Consider the following 25,997-nt stretch of genomic DNA (forward strand, 5'->3'; position numbering starts at 1 on the left):
GAAATTAATGAAATAAAAAACTGTTGAATATCTGTAAGTTCAACAATTTACAAGATACCAGACAGTATGGATTTTCTGGGGTGAGATAATGTCAAACAAACCATTTATTTTTTTGAATGGGTGACGTAGGTAATAGATCAGGGTGGAGAAGTAGATAAAGCTCACCTAGATTTTAGTACGGCCATTAACACTGCCACAAGGGAAAAAACTGATAAGTTGCAATGCGTGGGACTGGATTCTAAAGTTACTGAATGGGTAAAGCATGTGTTGAAGGACAGGATACAGATATGTGTTAAAACTGCAGTCCAAGCAATATCCTAGGTTTTTTTTTTTTTTTTTTTTAATAATAAATCAATTCTGAACTATGAAAAAATACTTGTAGCATTTTTTTTAACCCCAATCTAGATTACATTTTTAATGGATTATAATACCGCATTTTTTTGTTTCTATAGCAACCAATTACAAAGTCACATCACGTTCCTCTTCTGAAACAAGCTCTGGCACACCCCTTTTGAGCCCTGCCCTCTCTCTAGCAGTGCACCAATTGTATCTACTGACTGCCTGGTCACAGGATCTTCCCCACATACCATTGTCATATTAATATGCAATACTCCTCTGCAGCCATTTATTGAATCCCAAAGCCGAATCTTTGTCAATCGATCACAGGAGATCGGATCGATTTGAAAACTTGGCTAATTACTTATTATTGTGTGGATTGCATTGATGCATATATTAAATGGAAAAACAATTTAATTTAAAAACAAAAAACAGCAACTTGGACTGCTGCATTCTGGGGATGGGGAGGTGACCACTGCAGTACCTCCGGGATCTATATTGGGATTGGTGCCCTTTAATTTTTTTTATTAGTGACATTATAAATGATCTGGAGGGGAAAACATGCATTTTTATAGACGATGCAAAAATCTACAACAAGGTTAACACTTCAGGGGTTAAACCAAATGATTAATGACTTGGGTAAAGTAGATTATAAAGGAATGGTCATGAGTGGGCACTTTGGTCAACAAAATCTAAAGGCAGAATACATGATTAAAGGCACCATAAAGTCAACTAGTATAGAGGAACGGAGCCTGCGAGTCATTACTTTAAAGTGTGCAAGCAATATAACAAAGTAATGGGGAAAGCCAGGAGGATTCTACGTTGAGAGGCATTAGCATCATTGGTAGGACTTCACCTAGAATACTGTGTTCTGGAGACCATATCTCCAGAATGATGTAAATAAATTCGAGATTGTGCCGGAAAGACTAAAGGAGACAGAAGTGTTAGGTTGCGGCCATTGTGCGTGCACGACGGAGCACAAGTAGACGTACGCGCCTGTCGTTTTGAGCGATCTATGGACTCTGATCACTTGTGCGATGAGGAGGCGGGGCCGTGACGTCACCAGGCTGGTTCGCCCCAATTGGCTCAAATGCAGCCGTCGCGCGAAAAATCTAATTTTCTTGCCTGCTCAAAATCCTGCGTCGCATAGAGCGCAGCATGGCCGGACTGGTGCACTTGCATACATTTGTTCGTACTGCACGCGCAGTCGTCTGCACTATGTCCGCAGCATTAACAGCAAAGGTCATGCTGAGGGGAAATGTAAGGAAGTACTTCTACACAGTAAGGGGGGTGGATTCGTAGAATAACCCCCCAACAGAGGCGATAGAGACTGAAACTGTAATTCACAAGTGCTTGGGATAGACCATGCTTTCTTTATTATAAAGGAAAGCCAAGGTTCAAATAGTCTAAGGCAGATAAGAAAATGGGAGACTAATTGGGCTCGGTTACTCTTATCTGACGTCAAATTATATATGTTTCTATCAAGGTACAGTGCAGGGGATAATTTAAAGAAAACCACATTAGAATACTAGGTCAACCAGTGAAGTTTGTAGGGTTGATGGAAACATGCGAAAGGTCTTCAATGAAATCATTGTGGATCCATGGAACAGCTTCCCAACAAAGGTGGTGGAGGTCAGTCTAGTGGAGGATTGCTTAGAATAGACATGAGAATCCTAAACCATGTTGCTGTAATGTATTTCATTCGCAGTTCCCATCGGGTGGTGTGGCATGTGGCAATACAGTGGCAGATCTGGCTTTTTTTGATGCTCTCTCTGGAGGTGCATCGCAGAATGCCACCTCCACAGCAAACAACAGTGAGCAGGTATGTGGCAGCTTCACTTCATATACTCGTGGCACACGCGTTGTGAAATCAGAGCTTCTGAAAGGGGGGGTGAGGGGGGCACTTCCATTTGGCAGCATTTATGCCTTACAGATTGTCAGTTTGATTAAACCACTTCCTAACCATTAAGAAACACTGATGTTTTAGTCCAGGTGTATATTTTGACGCAGCGTGAATAGACGGCTAGGGATCACTATGTAATGCAGGGATCTTCAACTGGCGGACTGAAAAGGGGTTTGATGTGGCCCTAGAACTTCATGCTCCTTTCGTACAAGTTACGCAGCCAAGTGCCGTTTTTCACACTAAAACTCACTTGTAAATTAAGGTTATGTAACTGTGTTCTAAACCGTTGCAAAATGTTGAAATATAATAATTTTAAGTCTTTTTAAATGTATCTAAAATGACATTGCAAGAAGTTTGTGGCCCTTCTACTTCTAAATGTTTTCAGACCTGGCCCCTTTTTAGAACTCTAATGATGTATGTGATATAAGTAAGATAAAAAATAACTTTATTTGATTGGGTAAAATAATAGTGGACAAAAACAGTTTTACGCTCTTGATGTACTATTGCTCCTGGCACCTACCTGCTTTTAGACTGTAGCAAGAGCAGCTACCTCTCCTTCTTCCCATTCCCCCTTGCTCCCCTTATATTTCACCCTTTTTTAGAACTAGTTAAAGACTTCTTATGTGATGTAATACACAGAATTTATTTTTACATTTCTCAGTCCCACATAAGACTAAAAGGAACTCAATTCAATTATCTCATTAAGAGATTTTAGTTTGGTGACCGATGCTTTCAAAATAAATATAAAGGCACGTGTAAGTATATTAAAATATTTTTGGGTAGTTGCCTTGGAAACGTGTAAACAATTTTAAATGGAGACTTGACTTTTACCTTTAATCTGTTTCACTACGTTGGTCCTCCCAAAAATAACTTATCCTGTAAATTAGCTCAATGAATATAATAATAAATTACATCATAAAATGAAAGATTTCTTTATGACTATGTTCTCGATGGGATTGGAAGAAATACGATCAGCAATGACCACCTCTAAATTCCTGCTATGAATGGAAACTTTCACACATTTAAAAAAATTCAATAAATAACTTCAAATACTTAGACTTAAAAAAGAGAGAGAAACAAGCGCGAAAACTGTGAAATTAAAAGGATACGATATAGTCCAGAAATTATGGGGATCTCTTTGATGGGTGCCGCGCCGGATAGCAAATGGGTTCGTTCTGGGTTACTTGAGTCGTTGAGGAAAAAAGGGTTCCAAATGTGCACAGTCTCATCAGAGTATATAAAAAGGGGGGGGAAAAAACACACAATAGTGTAATATTGTATAATACAATTTGGTCAAAGAAGGTAATGCACTCACATTTTATGCAGTCAAGCGGGCATTTCGGTTACTAAGTTTAACCACACTGATGTTGCAGGTTCTCTGTGAACAGGATACCTCCGGCAATGCAGACCGTCTCCAACGATAGGGTTCGCAGTGTTGTACAGGGTCACCGTTGACAGGATACTCTCAATAGAACAGATATAAACCAAAAATAGTGTAATGCTATATAAGTAGGTATCAGTAGAGTGCTAAAGCAGAGTGTGCACTCACATTTTATGTGAAGATATATAGGCTTGTGGTTGTTTAAAGTGACCAACTTATAAGGGTGGTTCTGGAATAACAGGTTAATTCCAAAAAGGGAAAGGACGCAGGAAAAAAATCTTTATAACATAAAAACAGTATAGCAATCAGATATCCAGAGGGAGCTAAATAGAGCAACTGGATCCCAACTCCCAATAAACCCTAGCGATGGCCATACACCAGGGGCTATAGCCAGGAGGAGGTAGCAATGCTCCAAATAAACTCCCAAAGGTCTTATGCAATCTGTAAGGTAAGTAAAAGATGTCCCGACACATTTTGTCTTAGCAGACTTCTTCCAGGGGGTTTCTAAAAGTCCTGCTGTCCTTTTCCCTATAAGAACTTTTGAATTTGGTGCCTTTTTTCTTTTATCCGGCTTCCATTGGTGGCGCATTGCGTTCCATTAGTCTGTGCGTTCCAAACTGTAGTGCGACGTCGCGTCTATGACATCATCACGCAGGTACAACGTGGATTGTGTGTGAGGTGCCTACACCCCACACACGAACAGCACAAGATTGGGGTGAGTGATAGGTGAGTAACGGGGTTAAGAAAGACACATTTAATGACCCAAAGCTCTACCTCATCATAGAGGAAATAGTATAAATACAGAAAATAAGTGTGGCAAATGTATGTAGTGTGAATATCGTCACGTGAACATATTGACGGGTATAGAAAGAGTCTGCGATCAACACGCAGCTAATAAGGGGTGAAATATGTAGAGGTGAATAACAAAGTGATATTAGCTGTCCCATACTAAGCTAGACCGTAAATAAGTGACACAGTGAATAAATAAATGTGTACAATAATAAATAGGCTACCTAAGGATTTAAAACAGTTGGCAGCCCCAACATTAGTTTTGGAGTAACTGTAGTGGAAAGGAATATGTGAGAGTGAATAACAGCTAGAAGGACATAATAGCTGTCCTGTACTTAAGTTGCAGTTCAGGCAATATCCTGCATGTGTTTTTTTTTTTAATAAATCAGTTCTGTAGTAAGAAAAGATACTTTTAGCATTTTCTGTTTTTAAAAAAAACAACTTTGAAAGACCAATTTTCTTGTATTCTATTTTAACAAGCATGCTTATTCCTATAGCAACGATTTACATTCCCCATATTTAAAGATGTCGCCAAACTTTGCCGATCAATAGACGGAGAACAAATTGGCCGGCAGCTATGCAGTTTTTTTAGGTAAGTAGAGATTGCCCAGATAAAACTATTGAAGTTAAAAAAACAAAAAAAAAAAAAACAGGAGCCTGAACTGCAGCTTTAAGTTGGCAATAAATAAGTGACACAGTGAATGGATAGATAGATATAAATAATAAATAAACTATCTAAGGATTTAAAATAGTGAAGTACTAAGTTACATATATTATTCCAAATAATATCTTAATAAAAAGTAAAAGAATATAGTTCTAAAAGGATCACAATAACATATCACACTTATGTTAAAAATGCATTGAAATCAAAGTCAGCATTTAATCCTTTAGGATATAGGGTTTTTAGTTCAAAGATCCAGAAGGATTCTCTTTGTGATAGCTGTTTCACTCTGTCTCCCCCCCTCCAATGTGTCTGTACATGTTCAATGCCCATGTATTTTAAACCTGTATAATTGGAGTTATGATATTCTTTTAATAACAAAAGAAAAAAAGCCAATAAAGGACAATTTTTATTCCATTCATAACAAAGTACAATAGAGAATCTGATAAAATACAAAAGATTATCAAGAAACACTATCACATTTTAAAAGGAGATCCTATTTTGGGAGCCTTTTTGGAGGATCGTCAACAGGTGGTCTTTAGTAGAGCGAAGAGTCTTAAGGATTCTCTAGCACCAAGCGCACTAAAGAAAATAAAGAAAACATGTGGAACAGATAAATGGTTACCATCTCTACCAAAAGGTTTCTATAAATGTTCTACATGCAAAGCATGTAAGAATGGGCAAGAAAAAACAGACACTTTCAGTTCCCGTCATACAGGTACATTTTTTAAAATCAAATCTTTTATTAACTGCAGAAGTACACACATCATATATATGCTAACTTGTCCATGCGGGCTACAATACATTGGAAGAACTACCCGCCCACTCCGAACTAGGATTCTCGAACACTTACGTAACATTAATTTAGGGATGGAAAATCAGTGTCCCCCTACACTTTAAAAAATATCATAACTCCAATTATACAGGTTTAAAATACATGGGCATTGAACATGTACAGACACATTACAGTAGAGGGGGGGTGACAGAGTGAAACAGCTATCACAAAGAGAATCCTTCTGGATCTTTGAACTAAAAACCCTATATCCTAAAGGATTAAATGCTGACTTTGATTTCAATGCATTTTTAACATAAGTGTGATATGTTATTGTGATCCTTTTAGAACTATATTCTTTTACTTTTTATTAAGATATTATTTGGATTAATATTTGTAACTTAGTACTTCACTATTTTAAATCCTTAGTTTATTTATTATTTATATATATCTATCCATTCACTGTGTCACTTATTTATTGCCAACTTAAGTACAGGACAGCTATTATGTCCTTCTAGCTGTTATTCACTCTCACATATTCCTTTCCACTACAGTTACTCCAAAACTAATGTTGGGGCTGCCAACTGTTTTAAATCCTTAGGTAGCCTATTTATTATTGTACACATTTATTTATTCACTGTGTCACTTATTTACGGTCTAGCTTAGTATGGGACAGCTAATATCACTTTGTTATTCACCTCTACATATTTCACCCCTTATTAGCTGCGTGTTGATCGCAGACACTTTCTATACCCGTCAATATGTTCACGTGACGATATTCACACTACATACATTTGCCACACTTATTTTCTGTATTTATACTATTTCCTCTATGATGAGGTAGAGCTTTGGGTCATTAAATGTGTCTTTCTTAACCCCGTTACTCACCTATCACTCACCACATTCTTGTGCTGTTCGTGTGTGGGGTGTAGGCACCTCACACACAATCCACGTTGTACCTGCGTGATGACGTCATAGACGCGACGTCGCACTACAGTTTGGAACGCATAGACTAATGGAACGCAATGCGCCACCAATGGAAGCCGGATAAACGAAAAAAGGCACCAAATTCAAAAGTACTTATAGGGAAAAGAACAGCAGGACTTTTAGAAACCCCCTGGAAGAAGTCTGCTAAGACGAAACGCGTTGGGACATCTTTTACTTACCTTACAGATTGCATAAGACCTTTTGGGAGTTTATTTGGAGCATTGCTACCTCCTCCTGGCTATATCCCCTGGTGTATGGCCATCGCTGGGGTTTATTGGGAGTTGGGATCCAGTTGCTCTATTTAGCTTCCTCTGGATATCTGATTGCTATACTGTTTTTATGTTATAAAGATTTTTTTCCTGCGTCCTTTCCCTTTTTCTTTTTGGAATTAACCTGTTATTCCAGAACCACCCTTATAAGTTGGTCACTTTACACAACCACAAGCCTATATATCTTCACATAAAATGTGAGTGCACACTCTGCTTTAGCACTCTACTGATACCTACTTATATAGCATTACACTATTTTTGGTTTATATCTGTTCTATTGAGAGTATCCTGTCAACGGTGACCCTGTACAACACTGCGAACCCTATCGTTGGAGACGGTCTGCATTGCCGGAGGTATCCTGTTTACAGAGAACCTGCAACATCAGTGTGGTTAAACTTAGTAACCGAAATGCCCGCTTGACTGCATAAAATGTGAGTGCATTACCTTCTTTGACCAAATTGTATTATACAATATTACACTATTGTGTGGTTTCCCCCCCCCCCCCTTTTTATATACTCTGATGAGACTGTGCACATTTGGAACCCTTTTTTCCTCAAATACTTACACTTGCCTGTTTTTTTTGGGGCTCCAAGCCGCAAGATTGAACACATTACCCCATAAAACCTGTTGCTGCTGTTCAGCATGAAGTGTGACAGACATTTTGGCGGAAGGGTCATGTGATCACTATTAGATTGCATGCTACTGGAGAAGCGCAAAATGGTTCGCTATTCCAAGAACAACATACAGAAGCAGCTACGAGTATTCTAACACTGCTTTGAAAAATCTGGGGCATTCTCCCAGTGTGACGCCTGAATGCCCGCAGACCTGGCCAGTCCCCAGTACTGAGGTGGGTAAGGGTATAACACGCACCCACAGCAGTGAGGGCGTGCCCGCAGTGTGGTAAGATGCGTTGCCGGGCCTGGTGAGAAAGGGTTAGCCTGATACTTGCTGCGTCCGGGGTGCCAGAAGTCCGAGGGTCAATATCCAAGAGCCGTAGGTCAAGGGCAGGAGAGAGCAGCGTAGTGAGGTCCAAAGCCGAGTCCAGGGAGTAGCGAGGTACACAAAGTCTAACGAGAGCCGAGATCAAATCCAAAGGTATCCAACAGGGGCAGGGACAGGAACGTGAGCTGTAACACAGAACAGAGTCAGGCATAGACAACCGCACACAGGAGTCACAGAAGAACTATGCAGAGCGAGGAAGGAGAGGGAAGACTGGGGTTATATATGCAGGAGGACCAATGGTAGCAAGAGGTGGAGCGGAGGCCTGTCTGAGCAAGCCCAGGGATAGGTTCAGGTGCGCAGAGTGGGAGTTAGCCAGATAAGTGGTGGAGATAGCCTGCAGCCGATGGGGGGCGGAGCGAGCGGTGCGAGAGGACGGCCAAGAGGATCGGGCGCGCGTGCCCTGTAGGGTTCCCGTGCGCGCGCCCCGGCCGCCTGTGGGAGGATGCGGCGTGCGCCCGGAGGAGCGCAATGGCGTCTGACGGGAGGAGGTAAGTAGCCGACGGGGAGAGGGTCCGGAACGAGTAGCCGCACTGGGAGCCGGGGTGACAGGGACCCGCTGAGAGGCGCGTGTCCCCTGATCCCTTACACCCAGTAATGCTGCAACATTTCTCTGACATTTCTGCAGAAAGACTAATGGCCCATCGGATTAACACAGCAGGGATCCCTAGTCAGTTTTAATGGGACTGCCAGGGACCCCCGGTGTGTTAATCCGATGGGCCATTAGTCTGTCTGCAGGAATGTCACAGAAATGTTACAGCATTACTGGGAAATTGCCCCAGATATTCCAAGGCAAGTGTTTGAATACTCGTGGCTGCACCTGTAAGTGCTATGGGTGTGCATTCTTGGACCTGTGCAGAGGTCCTCAAAAGATTAATGGGGGGGAAGTAGAACCCCTAGCTGGAAAGGCATCTTTATACCGCGAGGCACATGCTTCTGCTTCTTGAACTTTAGTCAAATCTAGCCATTACAACGGACTTTCATATTTCTTCCTGACTGAATGGTTTTATTGAAGTTTCGTAGCTCGTTCTACATGAAACTGTTTCAGATTTAAGTCCTTAAATCTAGATCTAAATGATCCCTTCTTTTGATGTCGGGGATTTGTGCATGTGCCAAAGGGCTACAGTTTGTGCTATTACGATATGGCGCTGGCCAACACTGTTGTGAAGACGTCTTCTGGTGCTGAAGATTAGTCCATTCATGTGAATGAGGTGAACAATTGCCTTACAAGGGAAAGATGACTTCTCGGCATGTTGAATAGGGGCTAACAAAGAAGGTTAGGGAGAATCTGGGAGGGCAGTTAAGGGGATATATTGGAGTACGCCAAGAGAGAGAGTCTAGGAGACCGGTTAATGAGCAACTGGACATAACTGCAAAGAATTCCACTTTCACACTGTAAATGTGCATTACAAAGTATACATTTGTTGAAGAGACACTTAAACAGGATTGGAGTGGCAAAAAATTGGAGGGGGGGAAAAAAACATTTTTGGGATCCCAGTCCTAAATTCAGAGATCTACTACACTTGTCAGCCCTTTCCTTGGGAGCTCCAGACCTTCGGCATAACTAGCACACTTATGAAGTTTAGTTTACCAACAAATATTTCATTTGTATGTAATCCCTATAACCTGGTTCAGCTGTGGTTCCCTGTGGATAGGGTTGAAAACAATTGATCTCGGGAGTCCTCTACAATATACCCTGAAGACTCTTAAAGCTGATTCTGCATGTTGAGTGCATTGCATTTTACGTACAGTAGGTGTGCCACGCATGTTTCAGGTGTGGGTTGTTCGTTACATCTGGAAAACACAAAATTCATGAAAGCTTTTGCACATACAAGAAGGTATTTGCATACTCGTAAACTTGTGCAGATTTCCAATGCTTTGCATGCTCTAGTTGCTGTGGCCAAGATTTTGGATGCTCTAATTTTTGTTACCTTTTTTGTTTTTTTACAGCCCTATGTATTAAATGTTTTCTGTGCATCGTCTAAATGTTCAGCATTTTACTTCAACCTGTCCTCTATCGACTCCGCTTTCCTCATTGTCTCCTTAAACAAGTCCTGCATGCATTACATGTTCACATATTCCAACGGCTTTCCAGACACTTCAATAAATGCAATATAGACATTATTATTATTATTATGGTTTATTCATAAGGCACCAACATATTCTTCATCTCTGTGAGAAACAGGAACACAACATGTACAGTTGTGGATTATTACGTTGTACTCGTACAGATGCACATGTTAAAGCAGCAGCCTAATCGCAATTTGTTTTTGTATTTTTACATTTACTTGAACCTGGGGGTCTCTAGGAGCTGATCTTTGATCTCTTGCCATCTGGTAACCCGCCCAGTTCCCACGATACCACCAATGGGCAGAAACATTTTTGCCAACCAGACACAATATGACCGTGGGTCGAGGGCTTGCTCTCGATGTCGCAGCTTTCTATTGGTCACCCTGGTGGCCATGTTTGTAGGTGGTTTTGTTTTTTTTCCCAGAAACCAACACAAATTTGAATCCATGTTTACAATCAGGAACTGGGTGACCGTGAAACACCTCAGGTAAAGTAAAAAAACAAAACGAATGTGGAGGGCAGGGGACTGCTCCTTTACCGAAATCACTGCATCAAGGAGGTAAAATCTATAAGAGAGTCAGACTGAAAACTCTTTAGCGACGAGCAGTTTTGTCCATCAGGCCTGAGTACATGTTGCCCGGTGGACACAATATGGCTGCAGAATCGGGGCTCGCACTAGTGGTTAATAGAAAGATGTGACGTCACCGTGAGATGAAGTTGTGAACCCATGGCCATATTTTTTTATTTTTTCATAACCAGCACCAAAAAAACTACAAATGTCTCAGGGTGGGGGGGGGGGGGGGGGGCTTGAATGCTGGAAGTCAAGAGACCCCAATATCAACTCCAGGGGTAAGCTAAGACTTATCAGAGAACACCATTTTCCTGATGAGGCTGCTTTCAAAATCGCTCTGCGCTTCCTGGGAGCTTGCGCAAATCAGAATAAACATCCAGCAGAGATTGCTGCGTAAATAGTGCACTGCAGGCGTAAGCTTTGTGTTTTTCAGATACAATTTAAATTAAACACTAGGTAAATAAAATAACATTGTGTAAGCTGCTTTAACAGACATCACATTGAGCTCACTATCAGCATATGTCATTTTTGGGGGGAACTGGTCCTTTTAACCCTTTTGCTGCATCAAACGCGTTATAACTCTCTGAATGTAACCTGAATCTCTTTGTATATGGTTGGCCAAAAGTTCTGTCCTTATGTTGTATTTTAGGCGTATGAAAAGACACAGAAGGGCAAATATTCATTATAAGACATTTGGGTTGGAAAAACTGTGGTATTGTAAACTGTATAAATCTTTCAGAGCTGTGGATGGAAAACCTAGCACATCAAAGTAGTGGTACTGTACGATGCTTGAATACTGAGAAATGCAAAAGCTTTTATACTATGTGGTAAAGTAGTATATAGATCTTAAAGCAATAGCCCTCATTACTGCCGTATACTTTCCAATGTAAAAGACCATATTTTAGGGAAGTAGTTTTAAATCAGCTTTACATATAAGATTCCAATTCTTAGGAGCCTGCTGGAAAAAAAACTAGTGACCTCCACCAACTTTCTCAAGGGGGACAAAGTTACATACTGTAGGAGACATATTTCCAAATGTCCCAATGACCCAGTAAAATAACTTGGGTGCCCAGCTTCTTGCAAGGCTGTTTTAAAGTATGTGCATGTTTCAAACAAAATACCTGTATTATCGCCATAAAGGTATTAAATAGAAGTAGCTGAAAGAAGAAGAAAAGCTGTGCCATAAAGGTGCAATTCAGGACTATACAGGATCATATATATTGGGATACAGATGCCAGATTTTTATGGATAATTAATGCAGACTTGATAACTGTTTCAAAGGTTCTGTAGACATTTTTCGGCATCACAATCTACAACAAATCTATTCTTCTTCAGGTCAAATACACATCAGTTCCAGTAATATATATATATTTTTTTTTTATTACATATTTTGTGGATGAAATAATAACAGATTGTTTGTATCAATAAAATATACCTTTCAGATATAGACTTTAGACTTTCTTGGACACATACTATATTGCAGAGCAAGTCATTTGGTATAGCTGGATTCCAAAGGTGCATTCTTTTTCTCATGGTCAACACTTCTCTGCAGTGTTGTGTGCAGTGTCGTTTCTAGTAGACCCTTGTTTAAAGCCTCCTCCTCATGCAGATAGTTAATTAACTTAACTACTCTAGGAACAAAAACTCTGCTTTGTCATTACTAGGTCCTGCACAGTCCCTGGTCTCTGGCATTCTTTTCCATATTTTTTGGCGACTGAATTGTTGGAGAAGGAAAAAAAAGCTTAAAAATGAAATGATATTGTGAATGAATGGAGGCGAAGCATAACAGAAATAGGTGTGGGGATATAAGCTTCACATTGTAGTTTATCATAGCTACCTACTACTTATTTTCTTATTTCATTAATGTACAGAGCAGAAACTGGTGCATGTCAGGGTGTGGGCAAGTGAATCTCATAAAGAATTTAGTATAGTCATAGAAATGGCTATTAAGTGTTGTTGCCCCTCTTAAATGTTTTATGCTATAATTGGCAACACACTCCTGAAAGCCTTGTGCCTAAATCTGATCCATGGTGAAATATAATTCATACAGTCTGTAAACTCTCTGCTTTGCTAAGCTCTAGCGGGACATTGATCACCATCTTAAATAGTGATGCAAACATTGTAGTGATGCATCTTTTGCCTGCAATGTGTCTCACTTGCCTAAACAGTGACACTGGCGCCTTTAAAACATTAACGCACCCAAATTAATTAAGTTTACCGATTTTAGAAAAATAATAATTCAGAATTGGGCAATACCTATGGAGGCAGAATATTTAAACTGGTATCTTTTCATGAGCATTTCTGTTGCACTAGAAACACAATGTGTTGGTGTCACTGGGACTCCATGAGCAGGTAGGACCTCGATGTCCGGAACAGCAGGGAGGGCAATGATTGTTGAGGTCATGGGCTGAGGTCGGTGGCAGGTGACAAGCAGGATCGCGGGGGTCACAGGCAGGGTTTGGTGGCAGGTGGCAAGCAGGATTGTCAGGTCACAGGCAGGGTTCGGTGGCAGGCAAGAATCAGCGGGGTCCAGGCAGGAAGGCAGGAACTGAGACTAGGGAGCAGGGTATAATATTGGGGTAAGGGGAGAGAGGGGAAAACACCAGCATCAGCCTAGTGATATAATGTGGTGCAAATTTTAACTACACTGGCTACTGTGAGTGCATTCATAAGGGAACTTTTGTTTGTGTTTTCTACTAGGAAGCAGGGAGCAGGAAACAAATGGGGACAAGCCAGATAATAGCCAAGAGCCTTTAAGTACCGGACTCAGAACAAAACAGGGGCATGGGCATAAAGAGTCAGGGCACAAAACAAAGGCAAGAGAGGAACAGGAACCTATAAGGACAGAGGACAGGACCAACAAGAGGAGACAGACAGAGGAACCCCAGAGCAGACAGAAAACAGCACCACACCCAGTGGACAGACAAAGGCACTGTGGATAGGAGCAGGATATCTAGGAAGACTGACACTAATCCCCCATCTCAGGGGCGTTCTCCGGACGATTCTCCAGGCCCTTCAGGGACAACTTGGTCAAAGGCAGACTTTGGGTGACCCACCACTGGTGGTTTGTTGATGGGCAAAGTACTTGTCCCATAGTGACAGCACAGGAACCAGCAACCGGTTCATCAGGCTCTTCATAAAAATCAGTGAGGGCATTGAGTTCACTTTCCGTGGTCTCATTTTGTGACCAACGTATATCTCTTGTAGCTTTGTAATCTCTTTCTCCAACTTCATCTTTTCAGACTCCAATTTAGCACTAAATGTCTGTTCCTTGTAACCCTTGCTCAGGTCTTGCAAAGTCTCTGCCAGTTTGCTTTTGAATTCTGTCTGATGTCTGGAATCTATTTCTACTGTCCTAGTCTCGTGCTGTTTCGTGGTATAATTTAAAGAGCATTTAAGACCAGCTATTTGAGTTTTCAGCTCTTGAAGCTGTCCTTCTGCATTTCTTTTCCCACTCAATGCAGTTGCCAGTTCATCTTCTTTGGAGTTGAGTCACGATTCCACATCTCCCAGCTGACTCAGAGCAAGGCATAAATTTCTTTTCTTTTCTTTATTTCTGACCTGCAGCTGCCGGTGCTCCTCCCGTACCTTGGCCGTGTGGTCCAGCAATTTGCAGGCACCGGCCATTTTGGCCTAATAGTGCGGTGTCAGGCCGGCCACATGACGGACAGACACCTCCCTCTTTTCCTTTTTGGCGAACTGTAACTTGAGCTCCGAGATCTGAGAGTTGCTGGGATGTGTGTTCAGCTGCCAACTTTAGCTCTTCCACTTATAGGCTTTGCTGCAAGTTCCACTGCTTGGCGAGAAACCACTGTTTTGAGTTAATCCTGCAATTCTTCTCTCAGAGCCTTCATCTCTTCACTGCTCGCTCTGAGCTTGCTTCCACGCATCCCTCATTAGGTTTTGGATCTCTGCCAATTTTTCAATAGGATACCAGCAGCTTGCCTTTTCCAGGTTTCTTTCTCCTGGGTGTACTGACTGTTTGGGATGGAGCAGTGTATTTGATCCTCTAGCTCTTGCTTGTTTGTGGACAGCCTCGTGCTCCCTCTCATACAGAGTTACCTGGCCTCTAAGCTCCTCCTCCAGTGAGGCTCTGGTTATGCTCAGTGTGGCTCCTCATGCTGCTCTCTGGGGACACACTGGGTACTCAAATGCTCTTGCAGCATTTTCACTTCATTAGCAGTCTGGATATTTTCTTCATGCAGACCTCGCTGCTTCTCCTCAGCATTCACCTGTTTCTCCTTGGCGTCCTGCAGACTCGCACGCAGTTCTTGCAGCTACTTATGCCAATGTAAATGTGTCCGAAAATGTAAATATTCTCTCCAGAGCGCGCACCAGTTCATTCAGAGTACCAAAGCATTACTTATTAAATAATTGTTTTATATATATATATATATATATATATATATATATATTTATATATATATATATATATATATATATATATATATATATATATATTACAGAGCTTAGATTACAAGACCATAAAGTTACAATAAATGCAGAATAGTTTCTTAATATAACAGGATAAGACAAAGATCCCTGTACAGTATGTTACCATATGTCATAGATTTTCCCCCAGAGAGGTCCCTGACGTAGAAATATGAAAATTCATGTGTTTTATCCCAAACACACCTCTGTTGAATTCTGATTTTCATAATACCCTACTGAGACTTATAATATTTTTTCCCCATTAAAACAACATAAGCCCACCCCTGTCATAAATCAGCTGCTGGGTCAACGGTTTTACGACATGCTTAAATCCTTGCTCCAATATATAATTGCACTTATTTATTCTGCACATTTGTTCTTAAAATATTTCTTATTGGGGAACCTGGAGGTAGTGTCTGTTAACTACTAGACACAGAATTGGGTTCTGCTTCCAACACCAACCCTCTTTCATTGATTTTGTACCCACTTATCCACACTCTCCCCCCCCCCCCAGCTATCTGTAATTATATATTTATTTGTTGTGCATGAATCTCGTTGGTTTGCTCTCCTTCATATTGGCAGTATTTGGGAGTAGAAGCTGCTTAAAGACCTCAAAGGGAATGTTAAAACTGTGGTCTTCGGACCATCACTGATCTCCAAACACTTTTTTTTATTTTTTTACTTCTTTATTTATTGTCAACATTTTTATAACAGTAAACACATAACACAATATAATACACTACCAAATCAAACAAATCAATCACAATACAATATACAAATTATAATAGTCATAGATATAGATTATTAAACAATAAATACATTCATAAAACAAAAACAAAACAAAATTCTCTTATATTAAACTCTGCTAATAAGTCAACTCCATATTTAGTAAACCCGTTTATCCATATTATTCTCAATTTGGCAGATGATTCCTTTCTCGTCTTACAGTATTCTATTACCAGTGAACTCAGACCACGGCAGCCAGAGAATCTCATATTTTAACCTTGTGTCAGTTGTTATATATGAGAGCTGTTCCATTCTCATAACCTCCCATACTCTCGACTCCCATTGTCTCATAGTGGGCGCCTCCAGTTTTTTCCAGTTGGCAGCTATAGTACATCTTGCTGCATTCAGCATATGTATTAGTAGGGATTTCCTAATTCTATGCCCTTCGACCCCCTCTCTGTTTAGCAATAGAATACTCAGGTCTTTCGGGATTCTGATCTTGGTTATATTGAAAATCTGTTCCACTATTTCATCCCAGAAACACTTTATTTTCTTGCACTCCCACCAGATATGTAGCATTGTACCCACCTCCCCACACTCTCTCCAGCATTTGTCAGACGTTCCTGGATAGCATGCGTTCAGTTTTTGTGGCGTACAGTACCACCTGTACATTATCTTATATATATTTTCCAGTATATTCGTCGATATCGAGGAGGTGCTGGCATTACGCCACATTTGTGTCCATTCTAGTGCAGAGTATTCCTTACCCAGTTCCTTTTCCCAAGCTAATACAAATCCGGGCTTAGGTTCAGCTTCGATTTCCAATATTGTTTTATAGATATACGATATATTGCGGCGCATGCGCGAGGTCTAGGTGCATGGATGCTTAGAGTGTGAGTTCCGCACCCCTCGGCAACTAAAAAACACTCAAATAACATAAAAAATCATTAAAGCCTTTAACAAATCCGACGAAACGGATAAGGAAATATCCAGGATGCCAACGAGACCGAAATCGGGCCGCCAGGCCACGGTACTCACCAAATATTTTAATAAAACGGACTCTGCGCGCAAAGATGGAGCGGGAACCCTGACGCCGTCCGCGGAGTCAGACTCAGAGGATGATCGGTTATTGGAGGAACGATCTGATCCAGGAGATACTGAATCGATCACCCGGAAGGTGATGAGGGAATTCTGTAATGAAATGAAAGCCTATATGCACAAGGAGCTAGGGGACCTGAAGCGCGACATTAATAGTATTGGCTCCAGAACGGACGAATTCGAGACAAAACTGGACTCTACGATTAAAGCGGTCCGCAAAAATTAATGAACTATTATGCAAACAAGAAGATGCGGAAAACCGGGACCGCCGTAATAATATCAGGGTGCGTGGCGTCCCTGAAGAGTTTGCAGACCCTGAAGACTTCATTATAAGATGGCTGACAAGCCTCTTCCCTGATAAGACTGAGTCAGACCTGCATCTGGACAGATGCCATAGAGCCCTCCAGTCAAAGCCGCAGCCCAACGAACCCCCAAGAGACATTATTATTCGTCTCCACTACTTTAAAATAAAGGAGACAGTTTGCCAAATTTCCAGGGCATCAGGTACAGTGGAATTTGAAGGGGTTAAACTCCTGGTATTCCAGGATCTGGCGCCTACAACCCTTGCCAAGCGGAGATCCCATGCCCATAACCAAACTGCTCCGAGACAAAGGTGTGCGGTACCGGTGGGTGTTTCCATTCGGCCTTATAGTACTAAGGAACAGGGCAGCCCACACTCTGCGTTCTATAGAAGAGAAGGGCCCATTTCTGAAAAAACTGGGCCTAAGGGGAGAGTCCACTGACCTGGAGGGTGCGGGAGCGTCTTCCCCTGAGCCAAGCTGGAGCAGAGTGACGAATTCGGCGTGAAAATCTCCAGACAAGACCCTTAATTGATCCCAATTAAGGATCAATTAAGCCTTAAAAGGGCGATACCAGCAGTCTGTTCATTTGTCCGCAGACTACCTGAGTAAAGTTGGACAATTCAAACCTGCATCCTGACTTGGCGGCCATCTTGGTACACCCGACCACAGCGCTGGGGGCCGAGTAGAGGAGGGAGGACCCACCAGCAGATAAGTGCCACACGGATCACACCGAGGGGGCAGAGCGCCCGGCCCCCCCCCCCCTCTCCGTGGTCAGAGTGACTGTTGGGGAAATAGGATACAGAGCAGCCGCACGATGACAGCTTCCAACCCCAGACACCGGTCTCACCCCATCGTGCCCAGGACTATATACTACCTCCCTCTGCCTGATTCAGCGGCTGGAGGCTATATACTGTATGCGTGTGTGTGCAATACAAAAGAATGATTGGGGAATGACTGGCTGTTACAATGCGAATAGCGGTTACAACTAAGTAACTATACACCCGCGAAGGAGCTATTTCATTAGGGTTGTGGTAGCATAAAGGGGATGGAGGCTTAGAGGCTTCCCTATCCTCCAGAGATCTAAATTTGAACCACACAGAGGCCCATGGGGAGGAGGCAGATAGTTGAGCGACATTGGAGAGACTCTAGAGGTGAGTCAACAATGAATGAGAAACGTGAGGGAGTAGAGATATGCTTCTGATAACTATAATTTGCGCTCTAGCTCTGACTCCCCCTGGGGGATACCACGAGGTCACTCAGCAACAACGCAACACACCTTAGCGCATCCACGACGAGAACTAGGGATAGATGTAGGACCTCGCTACCCAGCACGACTGTATAACAGAATATGGCCCGGCAGAGAGACAGACGGGGAAGCTCCAACATAGAGGCACATCCTAGGGAAAGTGATTAGCCATGGAGGGGCTACACAAACAGATGATGGGAAGAAGCTGGGAACCTTAGAGGGGGGCATGGGAATAGGTCAACCAAGACTATATTAGGTACCTTAAAGCTACCCATGATAGGCAGGGAGCAGTGCAGGTCAGGACAGTCCGCCTTAGGGTATGTGCCAGAGTGGTCGCCACATATCTGCCTGGAGTCGTACAATTCGAGTTTACTTAATCTCTTAGTTAAAGTTAATAGATGTTTAGGAGTGTTATATTGCTTTCTAGTTCAAGCAGAGCCGAGGGGGGGGAGTCTCCCATCCCCGGCCCTTGCCATGTTGCCAACAGGGAACGTCCTGCGTAGACGCAGGGCATTCATTCAAGTCCTTTGGAAGGGAAAGGACCGACCCAGATCGGTTAACCATACACCAGGTTTTGGTGTATGGGCCACAAGCTTTCCTCCAAAGGCAAGAGATCCATTGGAGTCTCGGACCCCAAAAGGATCTCCGAAGTTACTTTACTGTATGTCTCATTCCGTGTTTTTTCTTCCTATCCCTCCCCCTCCCGGTCGGCCGCGGGACTCGCGATGCGCTGAAGGATCCCTCAGAGGGACATCGATGTCTCGGACAGATGAACAGCAGGTAAAGCACAACCACATACACTACATACTAAACTCTATGGTTAGGGCAGCTCGGTTAGATAATTTATAATGGGGTTGATAATCATATCTCATAATGTAAAAGGCTTAAACAGCCCGGGTAAGCGTCGAGTAGCATTCGCTGACTATCAGCGAAAACAAGCTGATATCATACTACTCCAGGAGACGCATTTCAGCACAAAGAGCTCCCCAAAATATTTAGACAAACGGTTCCAACAATTCTACCTCTCATCCTCCACAAAGAAAACAAAGGGAGTAGCGATTATATTCCATAATAAATGCCCATTTAAGGCGGAAAAGACAATCAGAGACAAGGATGGAAGATATATAATTTTAATAGGCTCCATAAATGGACAAACACTAACACTAGCATCTATCTACGCCCCGGGCGATACGGAACCCAACTTCTTTACATGCGTTTTTAACAAACTGAGTAAGGTTGCACAGGGCCCAATAATAATAGCGGGGGACTTCAACACAGCCCTCAACCCCAAAATCGACAGATCGGGCCCTCGGCTTCGATATACCAAAAATACCTCCCACACGTTACGCCGGGGCCTGAAAGAGAATAGTCTCCTAGACATCTGGAGGGAGCAACATCCCCATGATAGAGACTACACCTTTTTCTCGCATCCTCACTCATCGTATAGCAGAATCGACTACTTCTTTGTCTCTAGCAAACTGGTCCCGAAGATCTCCCATACTGGGATCCATGATATTTCATGGTCAAATCATGCGCCTATAGAGCTAAGGTGCACCCAGCTAATTCTAGACAGACCTAGAGCAAATTGGAAGCTTAATGAATCCCTCTTGAAAAACCCAGAAACCGCCCAGTTAGTAGCCAAAGAAATAGATCAATACTTTAAGCTAAACAAAGGATCAGTGAACTCCTATCTATCCCTTTGGGAGGCTCACAAAGCTACGCTAAGGGGCGTACTAATTAGTATTGCTTCAAGAAGAAAAAAAGAACGAGAGGCTAAAATAGGGTTACTACAATCCAAATTAAAAGCCGTCGCGGACAACCATAAGCAGTCCAATAACCCCAACTTACTCAAACCAATAAAAGACACCAAAATAGAATTAAACCTACTATTAACTTCCCATGCTGATATTTCCCTGAATTGGTCAAAGAGGAAATTTTTTGATAAGGCAAACAAGCCAGATACTATGCTCGCTAACAAACTGAGACACAGATCCCCTAATTAAAGTATACAAGCCATTAGAAGATCCTCGGGTTCCATATCCGGAAATCCGACTGTAATTGTAGAAGAATTTATATCATTTTACGAAAAATTATATAATGGGGATAAAATAGTACATAATCAGAATACAGAACGAGCTCGCAAGTACTTTCTTACAAGCTCAAAGCTGCCAAGGCTGACAGAGGAGGAGAGAGAGCGACTGAGTTGTGACTTTTCCATGGAAGAACTAACCTTAGTTGTTGAAAATTTAAAGACCTCGAAGGCCCCGGGACCGGACGGCTTTTCGGGTCTATATTATAAAAAATATAGTAAATCCCTGGCCCCATACCTGCTTAACATGTTCAATGCGGTGTTAGCAGGAGAACCCTTTCCGGAAAATATGCTCCAAGCGTCAATCTCCATAATTCATAAACCTGGAAAAAACCCACTAGACTGTAAAAGTTACAGGCCCATCTCGCTTATTAATACGGACATAAAAATCTATGCTAAATTGATTGCCAATAGATTAAGTCAGATCCTACCTAGACTGATACAACCAGATCAAGTCGGCTTCATTAAAGATAGACAAGCGGGAGACAACATCCGACGAATCATTGATCTGCTAGAATTAGCCAAATCACAAAAAGTACAAATTATGGTGTTGTCTAGATGCAGAAAAGGCCTTCGATAGGATCGACTGGGCATACCTAAAAGCCACGCTTGGAGCATTTGATTTCGAGAACAAATTAATATCAGCTATTATGGCTCTATATGCTGGCCTGTCAGCTAAAGTTATCCACCAAGGCTTCCCTTCGGACCTATTTAAGATCAAGAGTGGTACGAGACAGGGCTGTCCCCTCTCGCCCCTACTCTTCGCCATGTGTATGGAGCCTCTAGCGGCACAAGTAAGAGATAATCCGGATATTTCCGGACTTAAAATAGACGATCAAACCCACAAAATAGCCCTATACGCAGACGATGTACTAATGGTCTTGTCAAAACCACTCACCTCTCTCCCTAGTCTTTTCAGCTTGTTGGATAGGTTCAGCAAAATTTCAGGGTTCAAAATAAATCAATCAAAATCAGAGGCCTTGAACGTCACCATACCAAAACCAGACGAAAAACTAATTTCCCTAAATTTCAACTTCCGCTGGCAGCATACGGCGATCAAATATCTATGGGTATTTATCACTAGCAATTTTAAATAAATCTATAAAGCAAATTATCCCAAGTTAATCAAAGCACTGAAGGAGGATATAAGGCGGTGGGCGAAATTCAATATCTCCTGGATAGGCAAAATATATAGTGTAAAAATGAATATTCTCCTGCGCATCTTGTATTTGTTCCAAACACTCCCAGTGCCGTTGAATCTGAAAGAAATTAGCGAGCTACAAGCCTCCATTTTCACATTTATATGGGGGGGTAAAAAAGCTAGAATTAAAAAACAGACCCTTCTGAAACAACCATCAGAAGGGGGCTTGGCAGTACCTTGCTTGATATCATACTATCGTGCGGCCCAATTATGCCAACTTTCCCAATGGCAGACACAACCTGATTTGAAGAGATGGGTTGCATTGAAGAACGAGGCTTGCTCCCCATTGGAGCTAAGCAATTTACTGTGGACCCGAAAAATAGCAAGAAAATATGCTATACAACCGCCGCTATCCTCAATGACCAATTCATTAGCAATCTGGGATGCTACCAAATTTAGATGTGGACTTGCATCAAAAAATAACCTGATGACACCTTTATGGGGAAACCCTCATTTTGCTCCAGGTATGCATAGCGCAAACTTCCAAATTTGGAAACATAATAATATAACGAGATTAAAAGATCTGGAGGAGAACAACCAAATCATAACATTTGCACAAATTAGAGAGGATAAAAATATCCCACATACAGAATTTTATAGATACCTCCAGATCAGAGCCTTCTACAATAAATCGAACCCACACCCCCCCCACTGACAACATTCGAAAAGCTCTGTCTGAGAGAGACAAATAGAAAAGGACTTACATCGCAGATGTATAGAGAAGTGGTCAGCTCTAGCGTTAAAGTCACCCACAAGTTAGGATACATGCTAAAATGGGAAGCGGATCTGGGGGAGACCCTAGAACTGGACGAATGGACTCAAATAGCAATGGCAGCGGCCAAGAGCTCGATTTGTACAACATTAAAGGAGAACGCATATAAAGTCCTAATGAGGTGGTATCTTACCCCGCTAAGATTATCTAAATTTGTAAATGGAAGCTCCCCATTGTGTCCCAGGCAATGTGGAGAACCCGCTGATCTGTTACATATGCTGTGGTCTTGCCCCCAGTTGGTCCCATTATGGAATAAGATCAACGATTGGCTACAGAGGATTTTGGGCCTCGAAATTCAATTCGATCCCGGTCTTTTCTTATTGGGTCAGAGCCCGACAGAGTTTCGCAAAAACAGATCTCAAACTAATAGCTCATTTTGCTACAGCTGTGAGGTGTGAGATCGCAGCACTATGGAAACAAAGTGAAATTCCTGTTATCCCCAAGATTCGGAACAGAATTTGGTACGTATGCCAGATGGAAAAATTAACGAGTTTAGTTAATGACACTGGCGAAAATTTTCTAAAAGTCTGGACGCCTTGGCTGGCCCCGACAGACATCCCAGGGGTTGAGAGATCCACCACATTGCTTTAATATTTGGTAAATGCGTTCTCCTGTGATGCGGTAATTCATTCGTCGGCAAAAGAGATACCAGAGGATGACTATTAGATAAACCACTAGTGTTCAGCACCACAAACAGCACATAGACATCGGATCCTTGGGCGTTGAACGGTGTCGCGGCCTCCCACCCCCTCCCCAACCTTCTCCCTCCCCTTTCGCCTTAATTATGTATTATGTTTTATTTATTATTTATGTTTATGTCTATGTTTATGTTACCTTGTTAATGAGCAATGTTTGTGTTCAGCCAAGATACACATGAGATATTGATATTGCATGACGCAGTAATGGAAATAAGATGTATTTTCAAAAATAATAAAATCTACAAGTTATAAAAAAAAAAGATATACGATATATTATGTCTTCTAGCACCTAGCAATACCAACGCCGCCTCGAAAGGATTCAATCTCCTCAACATATTTTTTTTTATTTCTTTTGGTGTTCATATAGTGGACAATTTGCGTATATTGCCATCTTTCTCCTTCTTTGAAATCAAACTGATCCGGAAAGTATTTAAAATTTCTGATTTCTCCCATGTCCATCAAGTCTCCTAGTCTTAATAGCCCCACTCGGCTTCACTTTTTAAATATTCTAGAGTCCAATCCTGGGGGAAAATCGGAGTTCCCACATATTGGAGTGAGAGGGGAAGGGAACGTACAGATCCTCTCATCTTTGGAGATTTCATCCCATGCACATAAAGCTGCACCGATAGTAGGGTGTTCATAGAGATCTTTAGGTCGATCTATCTTCCTGAGCCAAGGAACCTTATTTGTATCTATATTTTTACAGTAGTTATTTTCAATATCCACCCACAGTTTATTCTTTGTACAATGATACCATTCGAAAAAGAGCGTTCACCTGTGTAGCAAGATAATACTTATTAATATTCGACAGCCCGAGTCCTCCTTGTGATTTATGTCTTTGCAGCGTTTTAATATTAATCCTTGTTTTTTTAAATTCCCAAATGAATTTATTAATTTTACTTTGAAGCATGGCAATATATTGCTTGGGGACTTTCACTGGGATAGTCTGGAACAGATACATAAGCCTTGGCAGGATATTCATTTTAATACAGTTAATTCTACCTATCCACAAGATAATATTCTTATTCCATCTTTTTAAATCATCTTCTATTACTTTAGCTAGTGGGGTGTAATTAGCCTGGAACAGCTCTTCTACTCTTGACGTTATATTTGTTCCCAAATATTTTATACTTCTATTCTTCCATTCAAAGGGAAGATTTTCTTTTACCTGGGCTGCTAATTCTGCTGACAGATTTATATTGAGAGCCTCTGTTTTTGTTAGGTTAATTTTAAAATTAGATGCTAACCTATATCTACCTAGAACACTCATTATATTTGGTAATGATACCAGCGGGTTAGTTATTATCAGTAGGATCTCATCTGCGTATAATGCGATCTTATGTTCTTTCTCACCTATTTGAACTCCTGTGATATCTGGGTGATTTCTTATTGATTCTGCTAGCGGCTCCATTATTAGAGCAAAAATCAATGGGGACAATGGGCACCCCTGTCTTGTACCATTAAGTATGCTAAATGAGTTCGAGATCTGTCCATTTACCTTGACCTTTGCCGATGGGTTACTATATAGGGCCTTTACATACTGTCTAAACATATCACCCGTTCCTATACGTTCCAGCATTTTAAACATAAAATTCCACTGCACTCTGTCATAGGCCTTTTCTGCATCTATGGACAGTATCATAGTTGGGGTCTGTGTTTTATTGGCCTGGTTCAGTATATTTATAATTCGCAAGTGACATATGCTGCTCACAAGTTGTGTGAAAAATAAGTATTGAGTTATGGATTCATCCACAAATGCCAAGATTGGCATCGGGTGCGTACTATGAGCTATATATGATAAATATATCAAAAATTAGAAGAAAATATGTTTTTAACACCTATACCTTCTAGCTAGAAGCTCATTCAGTGTAGCACTCCTGGGACAGTTAAAATATAACTTTTATTAAGTCTCATATAAAATAAAGTGTGCATATATTGAAAATAAAGAATACAATATTCAAATACAATGGAGGATGTTGCAGTGATGGAGTGAGGTTGAAATAAATTACCCAATAAGCGTTATCTGAATATATATAAATAAATACGCACTCAGGGACAACCAAAAGACCAATTCTAGAAGGATAAGGTATCTCAATTCTATATAGGATTGTGATATAGAAATGTGCAATATAACAAAAATGCAGTCACAAACACAGCATACCGATCAAACCAACCTATGATCGCTAAGTGTAAAGTCCACCGCTGTAATACTAATGGATACTGAAAATGATAAACCTATGCCTGTGAAAATCACAATGTATGGTAAACAATATCAATTAATATAGGGTGGAGACTGACATACTGCAATTAAGGTGGAGGGCTAAACACAGTCATTGGTTGGTGGTATGTGGATTAATCCTGTGTGTGACTGCAAAGGACATGTGATATAATAACACTATGCAGTCAAATTGTATTCAACCTGTAGCTGAACAAATAAGGCACAAAATGTGACTGCATTTTTGTTATATTGCACATTTCTATATCACAATCCTATATAGCATTGAGATACCTTATCCTTCTAGAATTTGGTCTTTTGGTTGTCCCTGAGTGCGTATTTATTTATATATATTCAGATAACGCTTATTGGGTAATTTATTTCAACCTCACTCCATCACTGCAACATCCTCCATTGTATTTGAATATTGTATTCTTTATTTTCAATTTATGCACACTTTATTTTATATGAGACTTAATAA

At 41.3% G+C, this 25,997-nt stretch overlaps 1 protein-coding gene across 3 annotated transcripts in view; it reads left to right on the forward strand.

Annotated features, from left to right (window-relative positions):
• The window catches only part of SNX9 (sorting nexin 9), a 154,092-nt gene that overhangs the window by 67,112 nt on the left and 60,983 nt on the right, over nt 1–25,997 (forward strand). For 2 of the 3 annotated variants that reach the window (XM_075596988.1, XM_075596990.1), the window contains exon 4: nt 2,045–2,158. The exons of the other annotated variant lie outside the window; for it this stretch is intronic. In XM_075596988.1, the coding sequence (XP_075453103.1) occupies nt 2,045–2,158 (114 nt within the window). The remainder of the gene's footprint in view (nt 1–2,044; nt 2,159–25,997) is intronic. 3 annotated transcript variants of the gene reach the window in all.

The sequence above is a fragment of the Ascaphus truei genome, chromosome 4 (assembly GCF_040206685.1).
Source record: "Ascaphus truei isolate aAscTru1 chromosome 4, aAscTru1.hap1, whole genome shotgun sequence".
Classification (NCBI taxonomy): domain Eukaryota; kingdom Metazoa; phylum Chordata; class Amphibia; order Anura; family Ascaphidae; genus Ascaphus; species Ascaphus truei.